A 27,301-nucleotide genomic window follows, 5' to 3' on the forward strand; every position below is an offset into this window, starting at 1 on the left:
GTATTATTAAACTTTAGGGAGGATGAAAAGATATTTTGGAAGGAGGTATATAATGTATGTAAGACAAGAGAACAAATGGAAACATTGGTGAAGGGGGCAGGTGGGGAATTAATAACAAGTAGTGATGAAGTCATAAGGAGATGGGTTGAGTATTTTGAAGGTTTCTTGAATGTGTTTGATGATAGAGTGGCAGATGTAGGATGTTTTGGTCAGGGTGGAGTGTGAAGTGAGAGGGGTCAGGGAGAATGGTTTGGTCAAGAGAAAAGAGGTGGTGAAAGTTTTGCGGAAGGTGAAATTCGGCAAGGAAGTGGGTTTGGATGGCATTGCAGCAGAATTTATTAAAAATGGGGGTGACTGTGTAATTGATTGGTTGGTAAGGATATTCATTGTATGCATGGATCATGGTGAAGTGCCTGAGGATTGGCAGAATGCATGCATAGTACCATTATACAAAGGCAAAGGGGATAAATGTGAGTGTTCAAACTGCAGAGACATAAGTTTGTTGAGTATTCCTGGGAAATTGTATGGGATGGTATTGATTGAGAGGGTGAAGGCATATACTGAGCATCAGATTAGGGAAGAGCAGTGTGGTTTCCGAAGTGGTAGAGGATGTGTGGATCAAGTGTTTGCTTTGAAGAATGTGTGTGAGATACTTAGAAAAACAGGTGGATTTGTATGTAGCATTTATTAATTTGTAGAAGGCATATGATAGGGTTGACAGAGATGCTTTGTGGGAGGTCACTGCTAGAAGCAGTGAAAAGTTTTTACGAAAGATGCAAGGCATTTGTTCAAGGAGGAAGAGAGAAGAGTGATTGGTTCCCAGTGAAGCTTGGTCTGCATCAAGGTTGTGTAATGTCCTCATGGTTGTTTAATATGTTAATGGATGGAATGGTTAGAGGTAAATGCAAGAGTTTTAGAGAGAGGGGCAAGAATGCAGTCTGTTGGGGATGAGAGGGCCTGTGAAGTGAGTCAGTTGTTGTTTGCCGATGATACAGCTCTAGTGGCTGATCCAAGTGAGAAGCTGCAGAAGTTGGCGACTGTGTTTGGAAAATGTGTGCAAGGAGAAAGTTGAGAGTTAATGTAAACAAAAGCAAAGTTATTAGGTTCAGTAGGGTTGAGGGACAAGTTGATTGGGATGTAAGTTTGAATGGAGAAAAATTGGAGGAAGTGAAGTGTTTCAGGTATATGGGATTGGACTTCTCAGCAAATGACCCCATGGAAGCAAAAGTGAGTCACAGGGTTGGGGAGGAGGCGAAGGTTCTGGCAAAGGTGAAGTATGTGTGGGATGAGAGAATTTTATATTGAAGAGCAAAAATGAGTATGTTTGAAGGAATAATAGTTCCAACAGTGTTCTATGGTTGCGAGGCATGGGCTATAGATAGGGTTGTATGGAGGAGGGTGGGTGTGTTAGAAATGAAATGTTTGAGGACAATATGTGGTGTGAGGTAGTTTGATGAAGTAAGTAATGAAAGGGTAAGAGAGATGTGTGGAAATATAAAGAATGTGTGTAAGAGAAAGATTGACAAAGTGGATGTATGTGTCAGATTTTGAGCTATGGGACTTGAACATAGAGAATATTTCACATGCCCTGGTTGAGTCCATTGACAGCACATTGTCCTCGGTATACCACATCGTTCCAGTTCACTCTATTCCTTGCATGCCTCTCACCCTCCTGTATGTTCAGGCCCTGATCGCTCAGAATCTTCTTCACTCCATCCTTCCACCTCCAATTTGGTCTCCCACTTCTCCTTGTTCCCTTCACCTCTGACACGTATATCCTCTTTGTCAATCTTTCCTCACTCATTCTCTCCATATGTCCAAACCATTTCAACACACCCTCTTCTGCTCTCTCAACCACTTTCTTTGTATTTCCACCCATCTCTCTTTTACCCTTTCATTACTTATTCGAACAAACCACCTCACGCCACATATTATCCTCAGACATTTCGTTTCCAACACATCCAACCTCCTCTGTACAACCCTATCTGTAGCCCATGCCTCGCAACCACATAACATTGTTGGAACTACTGTTCCGTCAAACATACCCATTTTTGCTCTCTGAGATAACGTTCTATCCTTCCACACATTCTTCAAGGACCCCAGAACCTTTGTGCCCTCCCCCACCCTGTGACTCACTTCCACTTCCATTGTTCCATTAACTGCAAAGTCCACTCCCAGATATCTCAAACACTTCACTTCCTCCAATTTTTCTCCATTCGAACCTACATCCTAATTAACTTGTCCCTCAACCCTACTGAACCTAATAAACTTGCTCTTGTGTACATTTACTCTTAACTTTCACACAGTTTTCCAAACTCAGTCACCAATTGCTGCAGTTTCTCACCCGAATCAGCCATTAGAGCTGTGTCATCAGCGAACATCAACTGACTCACTTCCCAGTTCCTCTCATCCAGAACAGAATGTGTACTTACCCCTCTTTCCAAAACTCTTGCACTTACCTCCCTAACCAGCCCCTCCATGAACAAATTAAACAACCATGGGGACATCACACCCCTACCACAAACCAACATTCACTGGGAGCCAATCGCTCTTCTCTCTTCCTACTTGTACACATGCTTTACATCCTTGGTAAAAACTTTTCACTGCTTCAAGCAACTTACCTCCCACACCAAATATTCTTAAAACCTTCCACAAAGCATCTCTGTCAACCCTATCATATGTCTTCTCCAGATCCATAAATGCTACATACAAATCCATCTGTTCTAAGTATTTCTCACATTCTTTAAAGCAAACACCAGATCCTCACATCCTCTGCCACTTCTGAAACCCCACTGTTCTTCCCCAATCTGATGCTCTGTACATACCTTCACCCTCTCACTCAATAACCTCCCATATAATTTCCCAGGAATACTCAGCAAACTTATTCCTCTGTAGTTAGTGCAGTCACCTTTATCCTCTTTGCCTTTGGACATTGGCACTATGCATAAACTCTGCCAATCCTTAGGCTTTTCACCATGATCCATACATGCATTGAACATCCTTACCAACCAGTCAACAACACAGTCAACCCCTTTTTTGATAAATTCCACTGCAATACCATCCAAACCAGCTGCATTGCTGGATTTCATCTCCCACAAAGCTTTCACTACCTCCTCTCTGTTTACCAAACCATTCTCCATGACAATCTCACTTCCCACACCACCCCGACCAAAACACCCTATATCTGCCGCTCTTATCACAAACACACTTAACAGACCTTCAAAATACTCGCTCCATCTCTTTCTCACTTCATCACTACCTGCTATTACCTCCCCCTTGCTCCCTTCACCAATGTTCCCATTTGTTCTCTTGTCTTATGCAAGTTATTTACCTCCTTCCAAAACATCTTTTTATTCTCTAAGATTCAATGATTCTCTCTCCCCAACTCTCAATTGCCCTCTTTTTCACCTCTTCACCCTTCTCTTGACCTCCTGCTGCTTTCTTTTCTACATCTCCCAGTCATTTGCACTACTTCCCTGCAGGTATCATCCAAATGCCTCTCTTTTCTCTTTCACTAACAACCTTGCTTCTTCATCCCACCACTCTCTACCCTTTCTAATCTACCCACCTCCCACCTTTCTCGTGAGACATGCATCTTTTGCACAAGCCATCACTGCTTCCCTAAATACATCCCATTCCTCACCCACTCCCTTCACGTCATACATATAATGACGATATATATATTTGTTTATATTTCATTATAGTTAATTGCTGTTTCCTGTGTCAGCAAGGTAGCTCCAGGAAACAGACGAAGAATGGCTATTCCACTCGTATACACACACATATATATTATGCCCTGGTTCAGTCCAGTGACAGCATGTTGACCCTGTTATACCACATCATTCCAATTCACTCTATTCCTTGCACGCCTTTCAGCCTCCTGTATGTTCAGGCTCCGATTGTTCAAAATCTTTTTCACTCCATCCTTCCACCTCCAATTTGGTCTCTCACTTCTCCTCATTCCCTCCACCTCTGACACATATATCCTCTTTGTCAATCTTTCCTCACTCATTCTCTCCATGTAACAAAAACATTTCAAGATACCCCCTTCTGCTCTCTCAACCACACTCTTTTTATTACCACACATCCCCATTACCCTCTCATTACTTACTCGATCGAACCACCTCACACCACATATTGTCCCCAAGCATTTAATTACCAACACATCAATCCTCTTCCGCACAACCCTGTTTATAGCCCACACCTCGCAACCATATAACATTGTTGGAACCACTGTTCCTTCAAACATACCCATTTTTGCTCTTCGAGATAAGGTTCTCACCTTTTCCCACCCCGTGACTCACTTCCGCTTCCATGGTTTCTTCCGCTGCTAAATCCACTCCCAGATATCTAAAACACTTCACTTCCTCCAGTTTTTCTTCATCAAAACTTACCTCCCAATTAACCTGTCCCTCACCCCTACTGAACCTTGCACTTATTCACATTTCCTCTCAACTTTCTTCTTTCACACTCTTTCCCAAACTCAGTCACCTACTTCTGCAGTTTCTCATCCAAATCATCCATCAGTGCTGTATCATCAGCGAACAACATCTGACTTACTCCCAAGCCCTCTCATCCACAACAGACTGCATACTTTCCCCTCTCTTCTTGCATTCACCTCCCTAACAACCCCATCCACAAACAAATTAAACAACCATGGAGACGTCATGCACCCCTGCTGCAAACTGACGTTCACTGGAAACCAATCACTTTCCTTTCTTCCTACTCGTACACATGCCTTACATCCTTGATAAAAACTTTTCGCTGCTTCTAGCAGCTTACCTCCCACACCATATACTCTTAATACCTTCCCCAAAGTCTCTCTGTCAACTCTATCATATGCCTTCTTCAGATCCATAAATGCTACATACAAATCCATATGTTTTTCTAATTATTGCTCGCGTACAATCTTGAAAGAAAACACCTGATTCACACATCCTTTACCACTTCTAAAACTGCACTGCTTTTCCCCAAACAGATGCTTTGTACATGCCTTTACCCTCTCAATCAATACCCTCCCATATAATTTCCCAGGGATACTCAACAAACTTATACCTCTGTAATTTGAACACTCGCCTTTATCCCCTTTGCCTTTGTACACTGGCACTATGCATGCATTCTGCTAATCCTCAGACACTTCACCTTGATAAATACATATATTGAATATCCTTACCAACCAGTCAAAAACACAGTCACCCCTTTTTTAATAAATTTCGCTGCAATACCATCAAAACCCACCCCTTGCTGACTTTCATCTTCCACAAAGCTTTCACAACCTCTTCTCTGTTTATGAAACCATTCTCCCTGACCCTCTTACTTCACACACCACCTCAACCAAAACACCCTATAGCTGCCACTTTATCATGAAACACATTAAACAGACCTTCAAAATACTCACTCCATCTCCTTCTCACATCACCACTGCTTGTTATTACCTCCTCATTAGCCCCTTCACCGATGTTCCCAATTGTTCTCTTGTCTTATGCACTTTATTTACCTCCTTCTTACACATCTTTTTATTCTCCATAAATTTTGATGATATCTCTCACCTCAACTCTCATTTGCCCTCTTTTTCACCTCTTGCACCTTTCTCTTGACCTCCTGCCTCTTTCTTTTATACATCTCCCACTCATTTGCACTACTTCTCTGCAAAACTCGTCCAAATGCCTGTCTCTTCTCTTTCACTAATCTTATTTCTTCATCCCACCATTCACTACCCTATCTAATCTGCCCACCTCCCACCTTTCTCATGCCACAAGCATCTTTTGCACAAGCCGTCACTGCTTCCCTAAATACATCCCATTCCTCCCCCACTCCCCTTATGTCATTTGTTCTCACCTTTTTCCTTCCTGCAGTCAATCTCTTCTGGTACTTCCTCACTCACACACACACACACACACACACACACACACACACACACACACACACACACTCACATATTTTTTTTTTTTTTTTTTTTTTGCTTTGTCGCTGTCTCCCGCGTTTGCGAGGTAGCGCAAGGAAACAGACGAAAGAAATGGCCCAACCCACCCCCATACACATGTATATACATATGTCCACACACGCAAATATACATACCTACACAGCTTTCCATGGTTTACCCCAGACGCTTCACATGCCCTGATTCAAATCCACTGACAGCACGTCAACCCAGTATACCACATCGATCCAATTCACTCTATTCCTTGCCCTCCTTTCACCCTCCTGCATGTTCAGGCCCTGATCACACAAAATCTTTTTCACTCCATCTTTCCACCTCCAATTTGGTCTCCCACTTCTCCTCGTTCCCTCCACCTCCGACACATATATCCTCTTGGTCAATCTTTCCTCACTCATTCTCTCCATGTGCCCAAACCATTTCAAAACACCCTCTTCTGCTCTCTCAACCACGCTCTTTTTATTTCCACACATCTCTCTTACCCTTACGTTACTTACTCGATCAAACCACCTCACACCACACATTGTCCTCAAACATCTCATTTCCAGCACATCCATCCTCCTGCACACAACTCTATCCGTAGCCCACGCCTCGCAACCATACAACATTGTTGGAACCACTATTCCTTCATACATACCCGTTTTTGCTTTCCAAGATAATGTTCTCAACTTCCACACATTCTTCAAGGCTCCCAGGATTTTCGCCCCCTCCCCCACCCTATGATCCACTTCCGCTTCCATGGTTCCATCCGCTGCCAGATCCACTCCCAGATATCTAAAACACTTTACTTCCTCCAGTTTTTCTCCATTCAAACTTACCTCCCAATTGACTTGACCCTCAACCCTACTGTACCTAATAACCTTGCTCTTATTCACATTTACTCTTAACTTTCTTCTTTCACACACTTTACCAAACTCAGTCACCAGCTTCTGCAGTTTCTCACATGAATCAGCCACCAGCGCTGTATCATCAGCGAACAACAACTGACTCACTTCCCAAGCTCTCTCATCCATAACAGTCTGCATACTCGCCCCTCTTTCCAAAACTCTTGCATTCACCTCCCTAACAACCCCATCCATAAACTAATTAAATAACCATGGAGACATCACACACCCCTGCCGCAAACCCACATTCACTGAGAACCAATCACTTTCCTCTCTTCCTACACGTACACATGCCTTACATCCTTGATAAAAACTTTTCACTGCTTCTAACAACTTTCCTCCCACACCATATATTCTTAAAACCTTCCACAGAGCATATCTATCAGTTCTATCATATGCCTTCTCCAGATCCATAAATGCTACATACAAATCCATTTGTTTTTCTAAGTATTTCTCACATACATTCTTCAAAGCAAACACCTGATCCACACATCCTCTACCACTTCTGAGACCACACTGCTCTTCCCCAATCTGATGCTCTGTACATGTCTTCACCCTGTCAATCAATATCCTCCCATATAATTTCCCAGGAATACTCAACAAACTTTTTTTTTTTTTTTTTTTTTTTTTTTTTTTTTTTTTTTATACTTTGTCGCTGTCTCCCGCGTTTGCGAGGTAGCGCAAGGAAACAGACGAAAGAAATGGCCCAACCCCCCCCCCATACACATGTACATACACACGTCCACACACGCAAATATACATACCTACACAGCTTTCCATGGTTTACCCCAGACGCTTCACATGCCTTGCTTCAATCCACTGACAGCACGTCAACCCCTGTATACCACATGACTCCAATTCACTCTATTTCTTGCCCTCCTTTCACCCTCCTGCATGTTCAGGCCCCGATCACACAAAATCTTTTTCACTCCATCTTTCCACCTCCAATTTGGTCTCCCTCTTCTCCTCGTTCCCTCCACCTCCGACACATATATCCTCTTGGTCAATCTCTCCTCACTCATTCTCTCCATGTGCCCAAACCATTTCAAAACACCCTCTTCTGCTCTCTCAACCACGCTCTTTTTATTTCCACACATCTCTCTTACCCTTACGTTACTTACTCGATCAAACCACCTCACACCACACATTGTCCTCAAACATCTCATTTCCAGCACATCCATCCTCCTGCGCACATCTCTATCCATAGCCCACGCCTCGCAACCATACAACATTGTTGGAACCACTATTCCCTCAAACATACCCATTTTTGCTTTCCGAGATAGTGTTCTCGACTTCCACACATTTTTCAAGGCTCCCAAAATTTTCGCCCCCTCCCCCACCCTATGATCCACTTCCGCTTCCATGGTTCCATCCGCTGACAGATCCACTCCCAGATATCTAAAACACTTCACTTCCTCCACACTTATACCTCTGTAATTTGAGCACTCTCTCTTATCCCCTTTGCCTTTGTACAATGGCACTATGCAAGCATTCCGCCAATCCTCAGGCACCTCACCATGAATCATACATACATTAAATAACCTTACCAACCAGTCAACAATACAGTCACCCACTTTTTTAATAGATTCCACTGCAATACCATCCAAACCTGCTGCCTTGCCGGCTTTCATCTTCCGTAAAGCTTTTACTACCTCTTCTCTATTTACCAAATCATTTTCCCTAACCCTTTCACTTTGCACACCACCTCGACCAAAACACCCTATATCTGCCACTCTATCATCTAACACATTCAACAAACCTTCAAAATACTCGCTCCATCTCCTCACATCACCACTACTTGTTATCACCTCCCCATTAACCTCCTTCACTGAGTTCCCATTTGCTCCCTTGTCTTACGCACTTTATTTACCTCCTTCCAAAACATCTTTTTATTCTCCCTAAAATTTAATGATACCCTCTCACCCCAACTCTCATTTGCCCTCTTTTCACCTCTTGCACCTTTCTCTTGACCTCCTGCCTCTCTCTTTTATACCTCTCCCACTCATTTGCATTTTTACCCTGCAAAAATCGTCCAAATGCCTCTCTCTTCTCTTTCACTAATAATCTTACTTCTTCATCCCACTACTCACTACCTTTTCAAATCAACCCACCTCCCACGCTTCTCATGCCACAAGCATCTTTTGCGTAAGCCAGCACTGATTCCCTAAATACATCCCATTCCTCCCCCACTCCCCTTACCTCCTTTGTTCTCACCTTTTTCCATTCTGTACTCACTCTCTCCTGGTACTTCCTCAGACAAGTCTCCTTCCCAAGCACTATTACTCTCACCAATCTCTTCACCCCAACATTCTCTCTTATTTTCTGAAATCCCCACAAATCTTCACCTTCGCCTCCACAAGATAATGATCAGACATCCCTCCAGTTGCACCTCTCAGCACATTAACATCCAAAAGTCTTTCTTTTGTGCGTCTATTATTAACATGTAATCCTTTAACGCTCTCTGGCTATCTCTCCTACTTACATACATATACTTATGTATATCTCGCTTTTTAAACTAGGTATTCCCAATCACCAGTCCTTTTTCAGCACATAAATCTACAAGCTCTTCACCATTTCCATTTACAACACTGAACACTCCATGTATACCAATTATTCCCTCAACTGCCACATTACTCACCTTTGCATTCAAATCACCTATCACTATAACCCAGTCTTGTGCATCTAAACCACTAACACACTCATTCAGATGCTCCCAAAACACTTGCCTCTCATGATCTTTTTTCTCATGCCCAGGTGCATATGCACCAATAATCACCCATCTCTCTCCATCAACTTTCAGTTTTACCCATATCAATTTAGAATTTACTTACTTACACTATATCACATACTCCCACAACTCCTGATTCAGGAGTAGTGCTACTCCTTCCCTTGCTCTTGTCCTCTCACTAACCCCTGACTTTACTCCCAAGACATTCCCAAACCACTCTTCCCCTTTACCCTTGAGCTTCGTTTCACTCAGAGCCAAAACACCCAGGTTCCTTTCCTCAAACATACTACCTATCTCTCCTTTTTTCTCATCTTGGTTACATCCACACACATTTAGACACCCCAATCTGAGCCTTCGAGGAGAATGAGCACTCCTCGTGTGACTCTGTTCTGTTTCCCCTTTTAGAAAGTTAAAGTACAAGGATGGGAGGGTTTCTGGCCCCCCCGCTCGCATCCCCTTTAGTCGCCTTCTATGACACGTGAGGAATGCATGGGAAGTATTCTTTCTCCCCTATCCCCTATATATATTTATATTTATTTATTTTACTTTGTCGCTGTCTCCCGCGTTAGCGAGATAGTGCAAGGAAACAGATGAAAGAATGGCTCAACCCACCCACATACACATGTATATACTTCCACACATGCAAATACACATACCTATACATTTCAACGTATACATATATATACACACACAGACATATACATCTATACACATACTGTCGCCTTTATTCATACCCATTGCCACCCTGCCACACATGAAATAACAACCCCCTCCCCCCGCACGTGCGCGAGGTAGCACTAGGAAAAGACAACAAAGGCCACATTCGTTCACACTCGATCTCTAGCTGTCATGTAATAATGCACCGAAACCACAGCTCCCTTTCCACGTCCAGGCCCCATAGAACTTTCCATGGTTATATATATATTTATATATTTTATTTATAATTTATCATATTTTGCTTTGTCGCTGTCTTCCGCATTAGCGAGGTAGTGCAAGGAAACAGACAAAAGAATGGCCCAACCCACCCACATACACATGTATATATATACACATCCACACACGCAATATATACATACCTGTACATCTCAGCATATACATATATATACACACACAGACATAAACATATACACATGCACATGATTTATACTGTCTGCCTTTATTCATTCCCATCGCCACCCCGCCACACATGAAAATAACCACCCCCTCCCCCAAAATGTGCGCAAGGTAGTGCTAGGAAAAGACAACAAAGGCCATATTCGTTCACATTCAGTCTCTAGCTGTCATGTAGTAATGCACCGAAACCACACCTCTCTTTCTACATCCAGGCCCCATTGAACTTTCCATGGTTTACCCCAGACGCTTCACATGCCCTGGTTCAATCCATTGACAGCACGTCAACCCCGGTATACCACATTGTTCCAATTCACTCTATTCCTTGCACTCCTTTCATCCTCTTGCATGTTCAGGCCCCGATCACTCAAAATCCTTTTCGCTCCATCTTTCCACCTCCAATTTGGTCTTCCAATTCTCCTCGTTCCCTCCACGTTTGACACATATATACTCTTGGTCAATCTTTCCTCACTCATTCTCTCCATGTGACCAAACCAATTCAAAACACCCTCTTCTGCTCTCTCAACCACCCTCTATTTATTACCACACATCTCTCTTACCCTATTATTACTTACTTGATCAAACCACCTCACACCACATATTGTCCTCAAACATCTCATTTCCAGCACATTCACCCTCCTCCACACAACTCTATCCATAGCCCACGCCTCACATCCATATAACATTGTTGGAACCACTATTCCTTCAAACATACCCATTTTTGCTTTCCGAGATAATGTTCTCGACTTCCACATATTCTTCAACACTCCCAGAACTTTCACCCCCTCCCCCACCTTATGATTCACTTCTGCTTCCATGGTTCCATCCACTGCCAAATCCACTCCCAGATATCTAAAACACTTCACTTCCTCCAGTTTTTCTCCATTCAAACTTACCTCCTAGTTGACTTTTTCCCTCAACCCTACTTTACCTAATAACCTTGCTCTTATTCACATTTACTCTCAACTTTCTTCTTTCACACACTTTACCAAGCTCAGTCACCAGCTTCTGCAGTTTCTCACACAAATCAGCCACCAGCGCTGTATCATCAGTGAATAACAACTGACTCACTTCCCAGGCTCTCTCATCCGCAACAGACTGCATACTTGCCCCTTTCCAAAACTCTTGCATTCACCTCCCTAACAACCCCATCCATAAACAAATTGACCACCCATGGAGACATCACACACCCCATGCCGCAAACCTACATTCACTGAGAACCAATCACTTTCCTCTCTTCCTACGCATACACATGCCTTACATCCTCGATAGAAACTTTTCACTGCTTCTAACAACTTGCTTCCCACACCATATATTCGTAATACCTTCCACAGAGCATCTCAATCAAGTCTATCATATACCTTCTCTAGATCCATAAATGCTACATACAGATCCATTTGGTTTTCTAAGTATTTCTCACATACATTCTTCAAAGGAAACACCTGATCCACAAATCCTCTACCACTTCTGAAACCACACTGCTTTTCCCCAAACAGATGCTCTGTACATACCTTCACCCTCTCAATCAATACCCTCCCATATAATTTCCCAGGAATACTCAACAAACTTTTACCTCTCTAATTTGAGCACTCACTTTTATCCCCTTTGCCTTTGTACAGTGGCACTATGCAACCATTCCTCCAATCCTCAGGCACCTCACCATGAGTCATACATACATTAAATAACCTTACCAACCAGTCAATAATACACACCCCCTTTTTTAAGAAATTCCTCTGCAATACCATCCAAACCTGCTGCCTTGCCGGCTTTCATCTTCTGCAAAGCTTTTACTACCTCTTCTCTGTTTACCAAATCACATATATTTATATTTATTTTTTTTGTATTTATTTGTTTATTTATTTATTATTCTTTGTCACTGTCTCCTGTGTTAGTGAGGTAGCACAAGGTAACAGATGAAAGAATGGCCCAACTCACCCACATACACATGTATATACATACTCGTTAGCACACACATATACATACCTATACATTTCAACGTATACATATATATATATACACGGACATATACATATATACACATTTTGGAAAGGATCACAATTTTGCACGTGATCAAAATATTCCTATGAGTCCACGGGGAAAATGAAACACGAAAAGTTCCCAAGTGCACTTTCGTGTAATAATCACATCATCAGGGAGACACAATCACGTTTACCAAATTTCGTCCTAGCTTCGTCTCTTCGATGTATATCAACTGACTGTTATATTTCTCTCTTGTGTCTCCCCTGATGATGTGATTATTACATGAAAGTGCACTTGGGAACTTTTCGTGTTTCATTTTCCCCGTGGACTCATAGGAATATACACATGTACACAATTCATACTTGCTGCCTTTATTCATTTCTGTCGCCACCCCGCCACACATGAAACGACAACCCCCTCTCCCCGCTTGCACCCGAGGTAGCGCCAGGAAAAGACAACAAAGGCCACATTCGTTCTCACTCTGTCTCTCGCTGTCATGTATAACGCACTGAAACCATAGCTATCTTTCCACATCCAGGCGGCCCCATAAAACTTTCCATGGTTTACCCCAAACGCTTCGCATGCCCTGGTTCAATCCATTGACAGCATGTCAACCCCGTTATACCACATTGTTCCACTTCACTCTATTCCTTGCACGCCTTTCACCCTCCTCCATGTTCAGGCCCCAATTGCTCAAAATCTTTTTCTCTCCATCCATCCTCCTCCAATTTGGTTTCCCACTTTTCGTTCCCTCAACCTCTGACACATATATCTTCTTTGTCAATCTTTCCTCAATCATTCTCGCTGTGTAACCAAACCATTTTAATACACCCTCATTCATGCCACATATTGTCCTCAAACATCTCATTTCCAACACATCCATCCCTCTCTGCAGAACCCTCTCTATAGTCCAACCATATAACATTGTTGGAACCACTATTCCTCCAAACATACCCATTTTTGCTTTCCGAGATAATGTTCTCACCTTCCACACATTTTTCAATGCTCCCAGAACTTTTACTCCCTTCCCAACCTGTGACTCACTTCTGCTTTCGTGGTTCTATCCGTTGCCAAATCCACTCCCAGATATCTAAAACACTTCACTTCCTCCAGTTTGTCTCCATTGAAACTTACCTCCCAGTTGACTCGTCCCTCAACCCTACTGTACCTAATGACCTTGCTGTTATTCACATTTACTCTTAACTTTCTTCTTTCACACACTTTACCAAACTCCGTCACCAGCTCAGAAGTTTCTCACCTGAATCAGCCACTAGCACTGTATCATCAGCGAACAACAACTGACTCACTTCCCAATGCCTCTCATTCACAACAGACTGCATACTTGCCCTTGTTTCCAAAATTCTTGCATTCACCTCCCTAACAAACCCCATCCATAAACAGATTAAACAGCCATGGGGACTTCACACACCCTTGCTGCAAACCAACATTCACTGGGAACCACTGACTTCCCTACCTTCCTACTCGTACACATGTCTTACATGCTCTATAAAAACTTTTCACTGCTTCTAGCAACTTGCCTCCCACACATATACTCTTAATACCTTCCACAGAGCATCTTATCAAGTCTATCATATGCCTTCTTAGATCTATAAATGCTACATACAAACCAAAATATGTTTTTTAATTAATTTCTCGGTACAATCTTAAAAGGGAAAACACCTGATCCACACACCCTTTCCACTTCTAAAACTGCACTGCTTTTCCCCAAACAGATGTTTTGTACATCCCTTTTTTTACCCTCTTCAATCAATACCCTCCCATATAATTTCCCGGGGATATAAAACAAACTTATACCTTGTAATTTGAACACTCGCCTTTATCCCTTTGCCTTTGTAATGGCACTATGCATGCTTTGTTTAATCCTCAGACACTTCCCCTTTGATAAATACATATATTGAATGTCCTTAAACCATTCAAAAACACAGTCACCCCTTTTTTAAAATAAATTTCGCTGCAATACCACCCAAAACCCACCCCTTGCTGACTTTCATTTTTCAAAACCCTTTCACAACCTCTTCTCTGTTTATGAAACCATTCTCCCTGACCCTCTTACTTCACACACCACCTCAACCAAAACACCCTGTATCTGCCACTTTATCATGAAACACATTCAACAGACCTTCAAAATACTCACTCCATCTCCTTCTCACATCACCACTGCCTGTTATTACCTCCTCATTAGCCCCTTCACCGATGTTCCCAATTGTTCTCTTGTCTTATGCACTTTATTTACCTCCTTCCTAAACATCTTTTTATTCTCCCTAAATTTTGATGATATCTCTCACCTCAACTCTCATTTGCCCTCTTTTTCACCTCTTGCACCTTTCTCTTGACCTCCTGCCTCTTTCTTTTATACATCTCCCACTCATTTGCACTACTTCTCTGCAAAACTCGTCCAAATGCCTGTCTCTTCTCTTTCACTAATCTTATTTCTTCATCCCACCATTCACTACCCTATCTAATCTGCCCACCTCCCACCTTTCTCATGCCACAAGCATCTTTTGCAAAGCCGTCACGCTTTCCCTAAATACATCCCATTCTCCCCATCCCCCTTTTGTCATTTGTTCTCACCTTTTTTCCCTTTTTGCAGTTTAATCTCTTCTGGTACTTCCCCACACACACACACACACACACACACACACACTCACATATATTTTTTTTCTTTTTTCTTTGTCGCTGTCTCCGCATTTGCGAGGTAGCGCAAGGGAAAAAAACGAAAGAAAAAGGCCCCAACCCCCCCCCATACACCCTGTTTATAATACGTCCACACACGAAATATACATACCTACACAGCTTTCCATGGGGGTTTTCCAGACGCTTCACATGCCCTGTTTTAATCCCCTGACAGCACGTAACCCGGTATACCACACGATCCAAATTCACTCTATTCCTGCCCTCCTTTCACCCTCCTGCATGTTCAGGCCCTGATCACACAAAATCTTTTTCATTCCATTTTCACCCCATTTGGTCTCCCACTTCTCCTCGTTCCCCCACCTCCGACACATATATCCTCTTGGTCAATCTTTCCTCACTCATTCTCTCCATGTGCCCAAACCATTTCAAAACACCCTCTTCTGCTCTCTCAACCACGCTCTTTTTATTTCCACACATCTCTCTTACCCTTACGTTACTTACTCGATCAAACCACCTCACACCACACATTGTCCTCAAACATCTCATTTCCAGGACATCCATCCTTCTGCGCACAACTCTATCCATAGCCCACGCCTCGCAACCATACAACATTGTTGGAACCACTATTCCTTCATACATACCCATTTTTGCTTTCCGAGATAATGTTCTCAACTTTCACACATTCTTCAAGGCTTCCAGGATTTTCGCCCCCTCCCCCACCCTATGATCCACTTCTGCTTCCATGGTTCCATCTGCTGCCAGATCCACTCCCAGATATCTAAAACACTTTACTTCCTCCAGTTTTTCTCCATTCAAACTTACCTCCCAATTGACTTGACTCTCAACCCTACTGTACCTAATTACCTTGCTCTTATTCACATTTACTCTTAACTTTCTTCTTTCACACACTTTACCAAACTCAGTCACCAGCTTCTGCAGTTTCTCACATGAATCAGCCACCAGCGCTGTATCATCAGCGAACAACAACTGACTCACTTCTCAAGCTCTCTCATCCATAACAGTCTGCATACTCGCCCCTCTTTCCAAAACTCATGCATTCACCTCCCTAACAACCCCATCCATAAACTAATTAAATAACCATGGAGACATCACACACCCCTGCCGCAAACCCACATTCACTGAGAACCAATCACTTTCCTCTCTTCCTACACGTACACATGCCTTACATCCTTGATAAAAACTTTTCACTGCTTCTAACAACTTTCCTCCCACACCATATATTCTTAAAACCTTCCACAGAGCATATCTATCAATTCTATCATATGCCTTCTCCAGATCCATAAATGCTACATACAAATCCATTTGTTTTTCTAAGTATTTCTCACATACATTCCTCAAAGCAAACACCTGATCCACACATCCTCTACCACTTCTGAAACCACACTGCTCTTCCCCAATCTGATGCTCTGTACTGAAACCACACTGCTCTTCCCCAATCTGATGCTCTGTACATGCCTTCACCCTGTCAATCAATATCCTCCCATATAATTTACCAGGAATACTCAACAAACTTATACCTCTGTAATTTGAGCACTCTCTCTTATCCCCTTTGCCTTTGTACAATGGCACTATGCAAGCATTCCGCCAATCCTCAGGCACCTCACCATGAATCATACATACATTAAATAACCTTACCAACCAGTCAACAATACAGTCACCCACTTTTTTAATAGATTGCACTGCAATACCATCCAAACCTGCTGCCATGCCGGCTTTCATCTTCCGTAAAGCTTTCACTACCTCTTCTCTATTTACCAAATCATTTTCCCTAACCCTTTCACTTTGCACACCACCTCGACCAAAACACCCTATATCTGCCACTCTATCATCTAACACATTCAACAAACCTTCAAAATACTCACTCCATCTCCTCACATCACCACTACTTGTTATCACCTCCCCATTAGCCTCCTTCACTGAGTTCCCATTTGCTCCCTTGTCTTACGCACTTTATTTACCTCCTTCCAAAACATCTTTTTATTCTCCCTAAAATTTAATGATACCCTCTCACCCCAACTCTCATTTGCCCTCTTTTCACCTCTTGCACCTTTCTCTTGACCTCCTGCCTCTCTCTTTTATACCTCTCCCACTCATTTGCATTTTTTTCCCTGCAAAAATCGTCCAAATGCCTCTCTCTTCTCTTTCACTAATAAACTTACTTCTTCATCCCACCACTCACTACCTTTTCAAATCAACCCACCTCCCACGCTTCTCATGCCACAAGCATCTTTTGCGTAAGCCAGCACTGATTCCCTAAATACATCCCATTCCTCCCCCACTCCCCTTACCTCCTTTGTTCTCACCTTTTTCCATTCTGTACTCACTCTCTCCTGGTACTTCCTCAGACAAGTCTCCTTCCCAAGCACTATTACTCTCACCAATCTCTTCACCCCAACATTCTCTCTTATTTTCTGAAATCCCCACAAATCTTCACCTTCGCCTCCACAAGATAATGATCAGACATCCCTCCAGTTGCACCTCTCAGCACATTAACATCCAAAAGTCTTTCTTTTGTGCGTCTATCATTTAACATGTAATCCATTAACGCTCTCTGGCTATCTCTCCTACTTACATACGTATACTTATGTATATCTCGCTTTTTAAACTAGGTATTCCCAATCACCAGTCCTTTTTCAGCGCATAAATCTACAAGCTCTTCACCATTTCCATTTACAACACTGAACACTCCATGTATACCAATTATTCCCTCAACTGCCACATTACTCACCTTTGCATTCAAATCACCTATCACTATAACCCGGTCTTGTGCATCGAAACCACTAACACACTCATTCAGATGCTCCCAAAACACTTGCCTCTCATGATCTTTTTTCTCATGCCCAGGTGCATATGCACCAATAATCACCCATCTCTCTCCATCAACTTTCAGTTTTACCCATATCAATTTAGAATTTACTTACACTCTATCACATACTCCCACAACTCCTGATTCAGGAGTAGTGCTACTTCTTCCCTTGCTCTTGTCCTCTCACTAACCCCTGACTTTACTCCCAAGACATTCCCAAACCACTCTTCCCCTTTACCCTTGAGCTTCGTTTCACTCAGAGCCAAAACACCCAGGTTCCTCTCCTCAAACATACTACCTATCTCTCCTTTTTTCTCATCTTGGTTACATCCACACACATTTAGACACCCCAATCTGAGCCTTCAAGGAGAATGAGCACTCCTCGCGTGACTCTTTGTTCTGTTTCCCCTTTTAGAAAGTTAAAGTACAAGGATGGGAGGGTTTCTGGCCCCCCCGCTCTCGTCCCCTTTAGTCGCCTTCTACGACACGTGAGGAATGCATGGGAAGTATTCTTTCTCCCCTATCCCCTATATATATTTATATTTATTTATTTTACTTTGTCGTTGTCTCCCGCGTTAGCGAGGTAGTGCAAGGAAACAGATGAAAGAATGGCTCAACCCACCCACATACACATGTATATACTTCCACACATGCAAATACACATACCTATACATTTCAACGTATACATATATATACACACACAGACATATACATCTATACACATACTGTCTGCCTTTATTCATTCCCATTGCCACCCTGCCACACATGAAATAACAACCCCCTCCCCCGCACGTGCGTGAGGTAGCACTAGGAAAAGACAACAAAGGCCACATTCGTTCACACTCGATCTCTAGCTGTCATGTAATAATGCACCGAAACCACAGCTCCCTTTCCACATCCAGGCCCCATAGAACTTTCCATGGTTATATATATATTTATATATTTTATCCCTGGGGATAGGGGAGGAAGAATACTTCCCACGTATTCCCTGCGTGTCGTAGAAGGCGACTAAAAGGGGAGAGAGCGGGTGGCTGGAAATCCTCCCCTCTCGCTTTTTTTTTTTTTTTTTTCCAAAAGAAGGAACAGAGAAGGGGGCCAGGTGAGGATATTCCCTCTAAGGCCCAGTCCTCTGTTCTTAACGCTACCTCGCTAATGCGGGAAATGGCGAATAGTATGAAAAAAAAAGAAAGAATATATTTTATTTATAATTTATCATATTTTGCTTTGTCGCTGTCTTCCGCATTAGCGAGGTAGTGCAAGGAAACAGACAAAAGAATGGCCCAACCCACCCACATACACATGTATATATATATACACATCCACACACGCAATATATACATACCTGTACATCTCAGCATATACATATATATATACACACACAGACATAAACATATACACATGCACATGATTTATACTGTCTGCCTTTATTCATTCCCATCGCCACCCCGCCACACATGAAAATAACCACCCCCTCCCCCAAAATGTGCGCAAGGTAGTGCTAGGAAAAGACAACAAAGGCCATTTTCGTTCACATTCAGTCTCTAGCTGTCATGTAGTAATGCACCAAAACCACACCTCTCTTTCTACATCCAGGCCCCATTGAACTTTCCATGGTTTACCCCAGACGCTTCACATGCCCTGGTTCAATCCATTGATAGCACGTCAACCCCGGTATACCACATTGTTCCAATTCACTCTATTCCTTGCACTCCTTTCATCCTCTTGCATGTTCAGGCCCCGATCACTCAAAATCCTTTTCGCTCCATCTTTCCACCTCCAATTTGGTCTTCCAATTCTCCTCGTTCCCTCCACGTTTGACACATATATACTCTTGGTCAATCTTTCCTCACTCATTCTCTCCATGTGACCAAACCAATTCAAAACACCCTCTTCTGCTCTCTCAACCACACTCTATTTATTACCACACATCTCTCTTACCCTATTATTACTTACTTGATCAAACCACCTCACACCACATATTGTCCTCAAACATCTCATTTCCAGCACATTCACCCTCCTCCACACAACTCTATCCATAGCCCATGCCTCACATCCTTATAACATTGTTGGAACCACTATTCCTTCAAACATACCCATTTTTGCTTTCCGAGATAATGTTCTCGACTTCCACATATTCTTCAACGCTCCCAGAACTTTCACCCCCTCCCCCACCCTATGATTCACTTCTGCTTCCATGGTTCCATCCACTGCCAAATCCACTCCCAGATATCTAAAACACTTCACTTCCTCCAGTTTTTCTCCATTCAAACTTACCTCCTAGTTGACTTTTTCCCTCAACCCTACTCTACCTAATAACCTTGCTCTTATTCACATTTACTCTCAACTTTCTTCTTTCACACACTTTACCAAGCTCAGTCACCAGCTTCTGCAGTTTCTCACACAAATCAGCCACCAGCGCTGTATCATCAGCGAATAACAACTGACTCACTTCCCAGGCTCTCTCATCCGCAACAGACTGCATACTTGCCCCTCTTTCCAAAACTCTTGCATTCACCTCCCTAACAACCCCATCCGTAAACAAATTGACCACCCATGGAGACATCACACACCCCATGCCGCAAACCTACATTCACTGAGAACCAATCACTTTCCTCTCTTCCTACGCGTACACATGCCTTACATCCTCGATAGAAACTTTTCACTGCTTCTAAAAACTTGCTTCCCACGCCATATATTCGTAATACCTTCCACAGAGCATCTCTATCAAGTCTATCATATGCCTTCTCTAGATCCATAAATGCTACATACAGATCCATTTGGTTTTCTAAGTATTTCTCACATACATTCTTCAAAGGAAACACCTGATCCACAAATCCTCTACCACTTCTGAAACCACACTGCTTTTCCCCAAACAGATGCTCTGTACATACCTTCACCCTATCAATCAATACCCTCCCATATAATTTCCCAGGAATACTCAACAAACTTTTACCTCTGTAATTTGAGCACTCACTTTTATCCCCTTTGCCTTTGTACAGTGGCACTGTGCAACCATTCCTCCAATCCTCAGCCACCTCACCATGAGTCATACATACATTAAATAACCTTACCAACCAGTCAATAATACACACCCCCTTTTTTAAGAAATTCCTCTGCAGTACCATCCAAACCTGCTGCCTTGCCGGCTTTCATCTTCTGCAAAGCTTTTACTACCTCTTCTCTGTTTACCAAATCACATATATTTATATTTATTTTTTTTGTATTTATTTATTTATTTATTATTCTTTGTCACTGTCTCCTGTGTTAGTGAGGTAGCACAAGGTAACAGATGAAAGAATGGCCCAACTCACCCACATACACATGTATATACATACTCGTTAGCACACACATATACATACCTATACATTTCAACGTATACATATATATACATACACGGACATATACATATATACACATGTTGGAAAGGATCACAATTTTGCGCGTGATCAAGATATTCCTATGAGTCCATGGGGAAAATGAAACACGAAAAGTTCCCAAGTGCACTTTCGTGTAATAATCACATCATCAGGGGAGACACAATCACATGTTTACCAAATGGCGTCCTAGCTTCGTCTCTTCGATGTATATCAACTGACTGTTATATTGCTCTCTTGTTTCTCCCCTGATGATGTGATTATTACATGAAAGTGCACTTGGGAACTTTTCGTGTTTCATTTTCCCCATGGACTCATAGGAATATACACATGTACACAATTCATACTTGCTGCCTTTATTCATTCCTGTCGCCACCCCGCCACACATGAAACGACAACCCCCTCTCCCTGCTTGCACCCGAGGTAGCGCCAGGAAAAGACAACAAAGGCCACATTCGTTCTCACTCTGTCTCTCGCTGTCATGTATAACGCACTGAAACCATAGCTATCTTTCCACATCCAGGCCCCATAAAACTTTCCATGGTTTACCCCAAACGCTTCGCATGCCCTGGTTCAATCCATTGACAGCATGTCAACCCCGTTATACCACATTGTTCCACTTCACTCTATTCCTTGCACACCTTTCACCCTCCTCCATGTTCAGGCCCCAATTGCTCAAAATCTTTTTCTCTCCATCCATCCTCCTCCAATTTGGTTTCCCACTTTTCGTTCCCTCAACCTCTGACACATATATCTTCTTTGTCAATCTTTCCTCAATCATTCTTGCTGTGTAACCAAACCATTTCAATACACCCTCATTCATGCCACATATTGTCCTCAAACATCTCATTTCCAACACATCCATCCCTCTCTGCAGAACCCTCTCTATAGTCCAACCATATAACATTGTTGGAACCACTATTCCTCCAAACATACCCATTTTTGCTTTCCGAGATAATGTTCTCACCTTCCACACATTTTTCAATGCTCCCAGAACTTTTACTCCCTCCCCAACCTGTGACTCACTTCTGCTTTCATGGTTCTATCCGTTGCCAAATCCACTCCCAGATATCTAAAACACTTCACTTCCTCCAGTTTGTCTCCATTGAAACTTACCTCCCAGTTGACTCGTCCCTCAACCCTACTGTACCTAATGACCTTGCTGTTATTCACATTTACTCTTAACTTTCTTCTTTCACACACTTTACCAAACTCCGTCACCAGCTCAGAAGTTTCTCACCTGAATCAGCCACTAGCACTGTATCATCAGCGAACAACAACTGACTCACTTCCCAATGCCTCTCATCCACAACAGACTGCATACTTGCCCTTCTTTCCAAAATTCTTGCATTCACCTCCCTAACAAACCCCATCCATAAACAGATTAAACAGCCATGGGGACTTCACACACCCTTGCTGCAAACCGACATTCACTGGGAACCACTGACTTCCCTACCTTCCTACTCGTACACATGTCTTACATGCTCTATAAAAACTTTTCACTGCTTCTAGCAACTTGCCTCCCACACCATATACTCTTAATACCTTCCACAGAGCATCTCTATCAAGTCTATCATATGCCTTCTCTAGATCTATAAATGCTACATACAAATCCATTTGTTTTTCTAAGTATTTCTCAGAGAAGGGGGCCTAGTGAGGAATTTACCCCCTAAGGCTCAGCCCTCTCTTCTTGACACTATCCCTCTAATGCGGGAAATGATGAATATGTATGAAAAAAAAAATATGTATATGTAGTGTACGGGCATGTATGTATGTATGGTGGTGACAGGAAACGATGATCATGTATAGTAATAACACTATGTATGTATTTATGAACATATCCTTGTATGTTATCCCAGGGATAGGAGAGAAAGCATACTTCCCACATATTTCATGTGTGTCGTAGAAGGCAATTAAAAGGGGAGGGAGTAGGGGGGCTGGAAATCCTCCCCTCTTGTTTTTTAATTTTCCAAGAGAGGAACAGAGCAGGGGGCCAAGTGAGGATATTCCCTTAAAGGCTCAGTCCTCTGTTCTTAACTCTACCTTGCTAATGCAGGAAATGGTGAATAGTATGAAAAAAGAATTGTATGTATGTACCCTAGACGGAGCCTTGCACCCATTTTATCGACCATCCTCTAGGGGATCTTCACTAGTGGAGGATGAACGTCTGGGTTGGTTGTGGTCTCACTCCTACAACCAGGATTTGAACATATGTGCTTGACCCCATGCAGCCTATGAATGTGACACAGTCATTGATGCCAATTGTTCTACCTGTGTAGAAAAGTTATTGTCTTTAAGATATGCTAAGGAAGTAATCGGTAATTCATATGTGAACTTTTGTTTGATTTAAAGATAAGCTAATTGATGAATCAGTGTTTCATAAATGAAGCTTTCCATTTGAGTTTATTTTATGGTTGATTTAAGGTTGATTGTTGTAACACATATTTTGGAATCTTTCATTGCTAGGTTGTTCATGTTAGATATTATGACACTTAATTTTGTGATGAACATGGAGGAACTTTTGCAATTGTACTCGTTCATGTTCTGTGTGAATATTGCTAAAAGAAGTATATATGTTCTCCTTCAGTTGTTGATGATGATGACAGTGGAGAGTTTACGGCTGGAGCTATAGTAACAGTAACAGTGAATCTGAGACGTCGCACAATGGGAGAAGTATATGAACGTAACCTACAGGAAACTGAACACAAGCTGGATGGAGAAGAGAAAGAAGAAGAATCTCTTGCTGTTACAGCTGTAAGTAAATGTTTTCTAAGACACTGGTTTTAAAGTAGTTTATGAGGGTTAATTTGAATTTTGGAGATATGTGTATAAGTTTCAAGGTTATGTATTACTCTCATATATTACACAGGTCTTTTGGAAAGTTGATAATTTAGTAAGTCTTTTATCGTATTCAGGAACCCTTTTAATACTGGGTATAATGTCAGTTATTTTTAGTGTACCATAGAATGGAGGATGTAATTCTTTTCTTTTCTTTTCTTTCATACTGTTCGCCATCTTTTCTTTCATACTAGTTCGCCATTTCCCGCATTAGTGAGGTAGCGTTAAGAACAGAGGACTGGACCTTTGAGGGAATATCCTCACCTGCCCCTTCTCTGTTCCTTCTTTTGAAAATTAAAAAAAAAAAAAAGCGAAGGATTTCCAGCCCCCCCCGCTCCCTTCCCTTTTAGTCGCCTTCTACGGCACGCAGGGAATACGTGGGAAGAATTCTTTCTCCCCTATCCCCAGGGATAAAATTACAATCATCCACATAATTACATCCTCCAGAATGGAGGATGTAATTATGTGGGCATATAAATCTGATATCATTTCCTTGCACTTATAATGTTTTTAGTTCACAAATCAACTTTCAGTACAGTATTTCATCATTAACACTCATCATGTGCTTTAATTAACTATGTGCATGGAGTGGCGCAGCTGGCTGATGCTCATTGTGCGCTATTAGGACTGACTCATTTGTCTGTATGCAGATTGTGCCATTGTTCCCCCATTTACGTTAATGATGTATGTTAAAACAAAGTATGAGAAAATTATTCTATGTTCTTAACACTTATATATAATATTTGCAGTAAATGGCAAACTTCTAGAAATTAACAGAACCTTTCAAAACCTTATCTAAGTCCAATTTATTTGTATATGCTAATTGCAGTTATGACATATTTCTAGAAATTGACAGAACCTTTGTAAACTTTATCTAAGCATAGTTTAGTTTTCTTTTAGTATACAGTATGGATAAGTTACCAAACATTTCCTTATCTATGCACGTAAAATGTGATTTTGATATTTTCCAGCAGATGATTTGTCTCCTTATCAATTCTCATGATATGGGGCTCTGGTAACAAGTTTGGCTTAACACTTCTCTTTTATAGAGAAGTGCTCCGTAACAATGTCCAAAAGGCCTTTCACTGTGCCCCATCTTGTCCTCATACACTGGGTGTATGTGTGAATTTGCCAGACCTCCATCTGTTTGGTTCTCTTTCTTTTTGTAACAACTTACACTCCCTAATCCCTCGATTAGAATTGTATGGCTTGAACTTCACCAATACATATCCTTTGCACCTGTGATCACCATCAGCTTTTGCAATTTCAACACCTACCTTGTTGCATTTATCCACAACTGACACTATAAAAAAAAGTATCTCTGATTAACCCTTCCAACAGTTTTCCTGCTCAGACACTTTTTAATGCCCCAGGTTGTGCTGTATTTGAAATATGAAGAGGTTGAATAACTGATGGCCCTAATTAGAAACTTGTTTGGAAGGGTGTCAGATGTCAGAAAAGTGTCAGAGTAATGGATGAATGAAGCGAGCCTGTTATTGAAATTACAAATGCTGACTGTACAAATGTTTAAAAAGTTGTATGACAGTAAGGTCTGGGAGAAAACATATTTCAAATGTAGAACCTTCCCATACTGCATGAATAGGGAAAATAAGAAACTACAAACAGACAAAGAGACAAATATCAGGCGTATAATATAAAAAAGAAAAATTTGTGCCCTGTGACATTTTTGATACATACCCAGTCTTTAATATTATACGTATCCAATGTTTTAATGTTAGACAAGGGCATACAGTTATGAAATTACTTTTTAGATTTTAATTGTATTCTCTGAGTTGATTTGTGAGATGAGACTAATGTCTCTACAAAAATGTAATGCTGTAAAGATTGAGAAATGTATGTATATGGTTACTTTTGAGTAATTATTGAAGGCTCAGTGCATGAAAAGATTGAAAAAAAAGGAAATGAAAATAAGAGCAGACTGAGTGACATCATTGGTACATAGACCCATTGATTAAACCTTATACCACACACCCAGAAAAAATAGCATGTAACAGAGTTTTCTAAATTTGGCATGCTAAGATGCATCCAGCTTTCATCATTTTCAAAGTTTTTGTAGCTTTTGTTTTCAGTGTAAATAGGATTATTTATTCTTGAAAGGGTCTTGAATTATATTTTAACAAAAACCAATAATGAACACAATATATGCTCATAAAATGGACTGTTTCTTTTGTATCAAATGGGTGTTTATGTTGTTGTCATCTGGGCTTGCCATGTTGGATACTTACACAGAATACTTGTAAGACAAATCTACTGCAATACGAGAAATATAACTAGAAGGTAGATAAAGTACAGATTTGTTGGGATATATCATGACTGGGTACAATAATTTTGGTATTGCAAGAACATCTTAATTGGTTCCAGTATATAATCATGAAATTGACCTTTTCTTTTGTATGAAAGGGTTGTCTATGCTGTTGTCATATAGACTTTCCACGTTGATTATTAACACAGGAAAATTCATAAGAGTAATCTGATTGCAATAATCTGATTTGTAATATAATTGACCATTTCTTTTGTATTAAAGGGTTGTCTATGCTGTTATCTTGTAGGCTTGCCATGTTGAATACTTGCACAGAAAAACACGTTAGAGTAATCATATTGTGATATACTACACTACCAGAAATATAACTAGAACTTAAATGAAATAGAAATTATTTATTTATTATACTTTGTCGTTGTCTCCTGCATTAGTGAGATAGCACAAGGAAACAGATGAAAGAATGGCCCAACCCACCCACATACACATGTATATACATACACGTCCACACACACATATACATACCTGTATATTTCAACGTATACATATATATACATACACAGACACATATATATATACACAAGTACATAATTCATACTCACTGCCTTTATTCATTCCAGTCGCCACACCACCACACATGAAATGACAACCCCCACACGTGCCGAGAGGTAGCGCTAGGAAAAGATACC

The 27,301-nt window shown here is 41.6% G+C and overlaps 1 protein-coding gene across 3 annotated transcripts in view; it reads left to right on the top strand.

Annotated features, from left to right (window-relative positions):
• Sec63 (translocation protein Sec63) overlaps positions 1-27,301 on the top strand; it is a 249,369-nt gene that overhangs the window by 142,454 nt on the left and 79,614 nt on the right. For all 3 annotated transcript variants that reach the window (XM_071693313.1, XM_071693314.1, XM_071693312.1), the window contains exon 10: positions 24,084-24,250. In XM_071693313.1, the coding sequence (XP_071549414.1) occupies positions 24,084-24,250 (167 nt within the window). The remainder of the gene's footprint in view (positions 1-24,083; positions 24,251-27,301) is intronic.

This window comes from Panulirus ornatus, chromosome 55, assembly GCF_036320965.1.
Source record: "Panulirus ornatus isolate Po-2019 chromosome 55, ASM3632096v1, whole genome shotgun sequence".
NCBI lineage: Eukaryota > Metazoa > Arthropoda > Malacostraca > Decapoda > Palinuridae > Panulirus > Panulirus ornatus.